Raw genomic sequence first — 8,794 nt, 5'->3', positions numbered from 1 at the left:
GGGGGGGGGGGGGGGGGGGTTGAAGGAAGCCCTGTGGATGTTCTCTGCCAATAAAGAGAGAAAGGGAGAGATCAATTAAGGAAAAAAAAGACAAGTCAGCAAGCAAAAGGATAATAGTAATATGATTTCAGTTATGGCGCATTCTGGTGATGGAGTGGAGAGGGGGAAAGAAGTGAGGGTAGTGTCACTGTCAAGGAATGAATGATGAACTTGGAAGTAAACAGGATAGAGGAAGCAGAGGATCAAGTGAGATGGAAATGAAAGGTGAATGAGAAAAAGAGAGAGAGATCCAGGGCAGACAGGAAATCTGGAACTTGCGTGACGAGATTAAAATGTGTGTCTGGTGTCATAAATAAGGGTGATATCCACGCTCGATTACTCTGTGTTGTCGTGTCTGACAGCGGCAGCTTTCCACCACACAGCCCAGCAAGCCTCTGCTTTGGCAACATGTGCCTCACTGTGATGACGCACACCTCGCTTACCAAGACAGACGGACCCAAACACAAACACATCTCTCTGTATGGAGCCGTTTCACGCAAAATAGAGCCAGGCTACTAAACTCTCTTCCTGTGATGTTATGTGGTGCCGTAAACAGCAGTACTGAGGTTCATTTCATGGCCAAGGAGACTTTTCAATAACTTGCTTGTCTGACCTGCCAGGTTCACTTAGCTGAACTGCTTTTATTCTCATTGCACTTTCATTGCATTTTAATCCAACATTTTTCCAAAAGGAAGTTTTATAGATGTCAGCTATTAATCCTGGTGGTGGGAAAGTGAGTCAAAGTATTAGGCCCTCCATTGAGATCTTTCTATATGAAGCAAAGGCCCAACACATTTTGCTCAGGGTATTTCAGTGTGGTCATTAAAAGTGCCAAACAAAATGTATCTTGTGAGTATCAAACACTCACTTTCTATTTGCTTGAAATGTGAGAAGTTTGCAGTTTGCTCCATCATTGAAAACAGAGCAGCTTTTAAACTTGAATTTGTGTTGGTTGCAATGGACTACAATTGTGACAGTGGAAAAATTAAGCAAAACATCCACTCTTATCATAGATTAATCTGTAGACTATTTTTCTGATTAATCAATTTACGATTTAGTCTTTAAAATGGTATAGAAACAATAATAAAATGCCCTTCATGCACAATCCTGTTATTGTGATCTACAAAACATTGAACACCCCCCCTTTAACTCAACAGGGAGTGAGTGTTTGGTACACAAAAGATAGAAAAGATAGGTGGAGTATCGGTATCAGTGTTGTTGTCAAAAGCAATGCCAAACTGCCATAGAGTGCAGTCCCACAGGCAGGGTACAGTATTGGTGAGCTGAGGGTGTACAGCTGGGCATTTGTTCCTGTAGCGAAAGAGAGTCCACTGTATAAAGTGGCATCTACTAGGTGAAGTGGCGACCTGCAGTCCGCCTGCCTTCAGACTAACGACAATCTGGCTTGTGCCTCCAGGGAACAGTGTGTTGGGTTGGGGAGGGAGTGTCTGGGCTGTTTGCTAGGGCTCATTTAGTTCAAAATCCTCTTTTCCATGGTCCCTCTGTTTGTGAGGGAGTATATGACCGTACAGGGCACACTCAGGTGATCAAACTCACTTACTACGTTGTTTAGTGTGTGAAGAGGTCATTCAGTTCCAATAAATCCTGTATCAAAAGCTTTAACTCTCATTAAATGCTGGATCATTTGAAACTGCAGCAACAAGCATCAATTGAGCTTCTGTTCCATGTGACATGCCTTTCACTGTATCTGTCTATGAAATCAGAAAGTTGCATAATGAGTCTTCCTCTGTTCTACTAACTGTGGCATGTGCTTTGACCTTACCAGTATTGAGTGCTGAAACTTGCTGTTGGCTGTTGACCCATCAGCCAACTGGGATCAGCACTAATGAAGTTAGCGAGGCCCCAGCATGCCTTTCACCGGCATGAACTGTCAGCATTTTCCATGTGATTGATAAGACCTTTTCTGAACATTATTAATAATACAGTGTTGGCCAGTTTAATTATTCATGTATTTACGGCTGTCTTTTTTGTTTGTGTGTGTTTGTTGATAGATCCGGCGCAGGAGGCCCACACCTGCCACGCTGTTTAGAGTAGCCGACCAATCATCCCCTGAGGATGATCAGTCCACCCATCAGGTAAAGGTGAAGTCAAAACACTTTTCTATAATAAGTGTCTCATTTGTCCTCCACCTTTTTCCACCCTATCCCATGAACTGAAAAATCTTCCAAAAGTACCATTTTGGAGTTGGCCATTTCATTGTTAAACAACATAATGCTGTGTTTTTCTATTATCTACTGTCTGCCTGTTAAATGTCAGCTCCCAACTGGTATTTACTTTTTTATTTTATAAGTTTTTTCAACCCTGCTGGATCCTCCGATGTGTCCATCATCACAAACTCATGTGTGTTCAAAACCAAGAACTTTTTAAAGGTCCAGTGTGTAACATTTAGGAGGATCTATTGGCAGAAATGGAGTATAATATTCATGGGTATGTTTTCAATTCAGTGTATAATCACCTGAATATGTAGCGCTTTTCACAGACATAAGTCGCAAAGTGCTTAATAGAGGCAATGTACAACAAAGACACTTTAGAATGAGTTGTTTTTATTAATCTTTTTTATCACACACATTTTCACATTTTTTTCACAGGTTTTGCGACCACTGTAGTTTCCCCCCATCCCCACCCAACCCCTCCACTCAGAAATGTTATTGTTTATTGTTTTTCTTATTGTTACTTCACTTCAATGTTTGAGCTTCACTGCTATTTGTGCAGAGGTTGGAGTCAGTCATGGTTCTGTATGCAACTTACACATAGTTCATACACACTGAGAACTGACTTTTCAGTGAAGTAGGAGACATCTCATGTCCAGAAGTTAAAATATTTAAATAAACATTTGCATATTCTTGCATTCTGGATTTTAGTAACATTTTATTCCCAGCAGAATATTTTATTGTCTTTAAACATGGGATTTTTGAAGAGAAATAGATGAGGTAAATCAGGGGTAATATTTCTCTCTTTTTGTTCGCAGTGGGTTGTGGGAGAAAACGGAGTGCTCAAGCCAAAACGTGTCAATCCAAACGTGTATCAGCCTCCATCTCTCAGAGGTAGGTGTGAGCAGTATTGATATAACAGGTGGTGGTTGTGTGTTGTGATTCATCCTTGTGTTTAAATCCTTTTTGTTCTACCGTGCTTCGCTGCAGTCAATTGCCTCCTTGCTTTTCATGCTTCATAATGGCTGAAAAAGGAAAAAAAATGCATGTGACAGATGGGTAGATATGCATTAAAGGCCTTTATTTTCTTTTTTTGTGCATGCGCATGTGGAACATGCATAGACGTGTTTCTGCTCTCATTGGACACTAGGCCTGTATATTTGTGTGTGACAGATAGAGAGAAAGGGAGAAAGAGGAGAGATTAAAGTGTGACAGCTGTGAGACAGTGAATGTGAGTCTAGGAAAGTCTGGATCATCCAGGATTACAGTCAGTTGTGTATACAGCTGTGGCACACACACAGACACGAACACATTTATAGGCAGGATAGAAATACATAAACACAAACAAGTACTTTCTTCTGTATCTCTGTGCATGTGGCTTCTTGCGTGTCGCATGTGGTCATTAAAGGGACAAACATCTACATTTCAGAGCTCGTCAGCAGAGCTTCATTTAATGGGGATTTCTGGGTGTGTGTTGCATGTCAAGTGATGACATAATAAGCCAGGACGCCTCGCTCCTGCATCTGAAATCTGCCCTTCATCAGCTCAGACACACAGAGTAGAAGAGACAGCTATCTTGGAATAATTTTGAATTACATAACCCTCCTCAAGCGAGAATAAGTGACCTGCCTCAGTGCCGCATTGTTGACTGACAGTGTGAAACAGAGAGAGGCCAAGGTGACCCACAGGAAGTGAGAGGGGGAGTCGAGGTGATATCGCAAAAGAGAGGAGAATTTATAGGGTGGGAGAGAGGAGAGTGTGAGTCAGCGCTGCTAAGCAAGAGCGCTGAGGAGGGCAAGCAGTCGAGGAAAGACGAGCGTACAAATAAACAGATGGGAGAACAGGGTGAGAGAAAGGATGAAAAACAACAGTGGAGGCTCTACTGGAAAAATCAGTGTGGGCTACTGTTTTGCAGTTGCCTGCCTGTCTGTCTGTCTGTCAGTGCATGTGTTTAATTGGCTTCCTGCCTAACTGGCTTGTATTTGTTATTTTTTATTTTTTAAACCCTGCGAGGCTTGATAAAGTGTTGAAGCTGGTAAAACCAAAACAACATGTCCCTCTATCCCTGTGTCTGTTTCCATGTGTCTGTGTGACCGTCTCCCTGTGTGTGTGTGTGTGTGTGTGTGTGTGTGTGTGTGTATGTGTGCTGTGTTTACCTGTGTGTAGCTGTGCAGAAGATGGCTGAAGCACACATGCAGAACCTAGGTGTTTACCCCCCTTTGGAAGATCCTTGTGAAGGGGAGGAGGAGGAGGACTACTGGCAGGGACAGGAGGGAGAGGACACATCTCCCACCAAAGCAGCTGGTGAGAGGGAGGCTCTCTGTCAACTGGCTGGGACCACAACAGCAGCAGCATTGCACACAGTGGCAGCAAGGACAACACTGCTGTTGCTGTTGAAGAAAAATACACCCAGTGGCACTTAAACACTGCTAAAAACAGAACCAATGTCAATTTCCAGCACTTTCTACAATCAAGTTTAATAACTGTAATTAGAGTTTGATGTTGCAACAAGGCTTTCACATATTTAAGTATTTTAGTTGAATATGAATATTCTGCACATACATGCATATCTTGAAAATCAGGGAAAATCGGTATACTAAAAATGACAAAATGATATATGCAGTGTTAAAGTATCTAAAGGTGTATTTTTCCTTCAGGTTTGAGTGAATGGTCCAGTTTGCACCTTTCCTTTATATTTATCCTGATGGTGTCTGCACACATTTCACACAGTTTGAGATTTCAGAACAAATGTGTCTCCCATTACAAGAAGCCATCGTTGATAATCCTCCTTAAACAGTGAGAAAAATGTACTGTTTACAGTCTTGAATAGTTGCCCAAGATAGATAATTTGTCACAACAAATCCAAAGTTTTATTATTTCACAATAAGTGAGTTTTGTGAGTGAGTTAAATGAGTTTTGTTTTTCATTCAGCTACATTATATTACACTCTGCTTGAGAAAATGTGTTTTATTATTTAACCTGCTCTCAAATGTGATATAAAACTTTAAACAAAAAAAAACAATAAACTATTTGTTCCCAGTAGAACAGCGCTCCTCTGTGGGCCGACCAGCTGTACAGGTGAAGCTCTGTGCACTGAGAGACAGCACCAGTGTCATATTAGCTCTCTGTCTCTCGCCCCAAATCTGTCAGAGGGTAAATTGCAGACGACTAAAGGCCTGGATCCAACACTTATACCAGTCAGAGAGGCCAGACAGGATTAATAAGCAGGCTGTCTGTGCTGATCCTGATCTGTATTCTACTCTATTTCAACACTTCTTCTGTTAGTTTAAACTCTAATGCAGAGTATAAAAGCTTTTGACTTTGAGTTATGTGCTATTACAAAATCGGTGTAAATCTCAAGTTGAAGTGAACTTTTTTGGAAACGGGCTCCATTATTATTTTGTTTTATGCTGCAAAATTATTGGGTTTTAATCTGCATTATATCACATGAGAACAGTGGCATTTCATTCAGAATTATTGCTCTGTTGGCCCAGATGACAGACTCTCTCAATAAATCCCTTTGTGGAAGCCCGGTAATACACAAAGTACCCAAACAGGATGTTGTAGGATCCTGATTGGGTCCTTTGATTACAGTTCATCTGTTCTTTCACTCGAGCAACACAGTTTGGGCTCGGCCTGTGTTATCACAGACAGAAGATAAATCAAGGTGAACAAGTTATTTAATCAGTTAGCTTTACAAACCTTTCAAGAGTAAGGACAAACAGGTACCTTTCCAGTCTCATCCAGTGTGTTTCTGAATATCTGAAGTGGATTTGCAGCGTTAAAAGGAACAAATAAACATGAATTTCATGTAAAAATTGAATCTAATTAATCTTATTTTCTCAAATAATTGATTCATCATTTGGTCTATGACATGTCAGAAAATAGTGCCATTGTCTACCCGCCATCCAAAACTCTATATTCTGTTAACTAAAAAAAAAAAACTAAGAAAATGTAAATACACATTTAACAGGCTTGGAGCAGGGAAGTATTTGTGTTTTTGCTTAAAAAAAAACATGACTTGAACAATTAATAGTAACATAGTTTCCAGTTATTTTTTTGTTGAGTAACTAAACAAATAATTAACTAATTGTTTGAATTCTTCCTGCCCTCCAGGCATCTCCATCACCAGAATGAACTCACAAGCATCTCAATCCAAACCAAAGGCACAAAACTGTGATACACTGATATCACTGGTTACAGCTTTACTGCTTCTTTTCACATCCCAGTCTTTGTCTCCTCAGATCACCAAGAGACGGCGACCATTGAGCAACCCGAAAAGTTTTCCAGCATTAGAGAGACGGCCAAGCAGATCCAAGCAGCACAGGAGGAAGAAGAGGAGGAAGATGATGATGGGAACAAAATCAAGGAAACGACAGAGGAGAACAGTCGGGGGAGTAACTGAGAAAGAGAGGGAGAGAGAGATAGAGAGATAGAGAGAGAGCAGGGAAAACATTTGTAGGGAAGAATTTGGGACAGTGAAGGTGTTTTGTGAAATGGTTAAAATCTGAAGAGATGAGGCTGTTTGTTATCAGTGTGTAGAGACTGAATGCACAAGTGAGGTTGCAAGCTGTGGGTCAACTAAATGAAAGATACTTCCATGAAATCAAACATGTGAGTGAAAGATTTCTGAACTACTTCACCTCTAAAGGGTGAGATGGATTAAAGAGAGGACAGAGAGGTAGGTTTTGTATTAGGAGTCAGCCCTTATGAGCAGGTGAAGAATGATCTACTGACAGAGCAGACTATAGACGCCACTTTGGCCCTAATGTCCCTTTGTTTATAATGAGAGTGGAGGGGCCAAGGTCAGCATGACCAAATACCCTGTAAGACCAGTCCTCCCTCGACCTTAATGCTTCTGCACAGCTAAATGTTCTTTTAAAGAGGGTAATAGTTTTAACAGTAATCACAAAAACACACACATAAACTTTCTTGGGCACATTTTTAACAAAGACTCTTGTATGACCCTTTCAAAGGTACTTGAAGGTGTTTAAATGTGTGTGGTGTTTGTTCCACTTTATTTTGAAACCATGGCCTACATCATTGTTCTGATTTGCAGCAAATTCAATGTTTAGCCCTGTGAGTAAATATGCATGTACTGCCATCTCATGGTGGAAAGTAGGATTAACAGGTTTAAAGTGATACACCAAACCAACATATTATGTTTTTATCAAGAGCTGAAAAGAAGTTAAAATCCTTAATATTTCCATAGAATAAAATCCAGTTTTAATGCTATTTATGGTTGAAATAAGCTATTCAATGTTTTCACACGGTGTAGCTGTGTCTCTGTACAATAATACTTATTGTTAAAGCTTGAAAGGTGGTTGTGATTGAAAGGCAGTTTCATCCGTCAAGAAGAACATCAAAAGTTTCATGTTAGTTACAATTTATAATAATATAATAATAATCTGCTTCTATTCTGCCCACCATATGTTAAGTAACATTTTCCAAAATGTCAGCGAGCCTATGGTAAAAATATGGGTTGGAGTATCACTTTAACTATGACTTAAAAAAAAGCACCAAAATGTCTGTAATTGTGTTAAATCCATGAGCAAGTGAGTGAGTGTGTGTGTGTGTGTGTGTGTGTGTGTGTGTGTGAGTGTGGTTATTTCATACCACACTTTTCACGTTACTTCAAATTAATCTTTAAAGGGCAAAGCTACCTCTGATTTGTTTGAGATACAGAACCCAACCGTTGCCTCCACGCATCGCACATTTGAACTCGACTCATTGTGAACTGACATCATTAAGGAATCAAAAACATGTAAATTTAAAATCTTTTCCAATACTGTTGACTCATTTGGGATTTCACAGTGCTCACAGATTCCCTTTTGTATGTTAACACTTTTCTATTGTCATCTTTTGAATTGTTCACTCATGATTTGTATGTCATGGATCTGTTGTAAGAGCTATTTTTCTAATCTAACGTCCAGTGTATGAGTAGCTCCGCTCTGTCCTGTTTCTACTTTCTATATCTAACTTGCAAGTCTGCATAAAGCATTCAGCAGAGAAAGCCTAAAGCCAGGCACTGCAGTTACTGTATGACTGACATTTGAGCAAAATGGTCACTGCACAAACTTTCTGTAGTCTTTTTACCACATATATTCACTTGGCATCTCTTTTCTTGGCGTCAACAACAACTTTTCAATGTTTTTAGTCAGAATCTATATAATTGAATTGCCAGTTTATCTGAAGATTCAGCATCTGATGTATTAGGTTTCCATTTGTGCCACAGGATGAATAAATCTTGCTGTTTGTATCATCTGGGTTTGTATATAAAAATGGTGTGAAACGTTTTTAACCTTTGACCTGCCCAAATTGTGGGATGACTGGATGAGCAGGTTGTGTGCGTTGAGGCTCTGCGGCCAACGCTGTCCTCCCTCCTCGGCTCTCTGTCCACCTCCCCTCTCCTCCCAGGTCAGAAGAAAACAACCATGGAAAGAACATGTATGAACCATGTATGAACTCTTATGCTTATTCTGTCTTTATTTTTATTTAATTTTTTTCCATTACCTTGTTTCTCAATGTGATGTGGTTGTTTTAAAGTGAGCAACAATATATCAAAATAAACAGTTTCCCTTTTC

At 40.1% G+C, this 8,794-nt stretch overlaps 1 protein-coding gene across 2 annotated transcripts in view; it reads left to right on the top strand.

The window, feature by feature from the left end:
• ppp1r1b (protein phosphatase 1, regulatory (inhibitor) subunit 1B) overlaps positions 1–8,794 on the top strand; it is a 19,604-nt gene extending 10,810 nt beyond the window's left edge. The window contains exons 2-5 of one of the 2 annotated variants that reach the window (XM_035654632.1): positions 2,052–2,141; positions 3,029–3,104; positions 4,377–4,514; positions 6,455–8,794. In XM_035654632.1, coding sequence (XP_035510525.1) covers positions 2,052–2,141; positions 3,029–3,104; positions 4,377–4,514; positions 6,455–6,615 — 465 coding nt within the window. In that variant the 3' untranslated portion in view covers positions 6,616–8,794. The remainder of the gene's footprint in view (positions 1–2,051; positions 2,142–3,028; positions 3,105–4,376; positions 4,515–6,454) is intronic. The other variant, XM_035654633.1, reaches the window with a different exon arrangement.

Source organism: Morone saxatilis, unplaced genomic scaffold (assembly GCF_004916995.1).
Source record: "Morone saxatilis isolate NCDOM2014 unplaced genomic scaffold, NCSU_SB_2.0 Contig14, whole genome shotgun sequence".
Classification (NCBI taxonomy): Eukaryota; Metazoa; Chordata; class Actinopteri; family Moronidae; genus Morone; species Morone saxatilis.
This window is presented reverse-complemented; position numbering and strand designations above follow the sequence as displayed.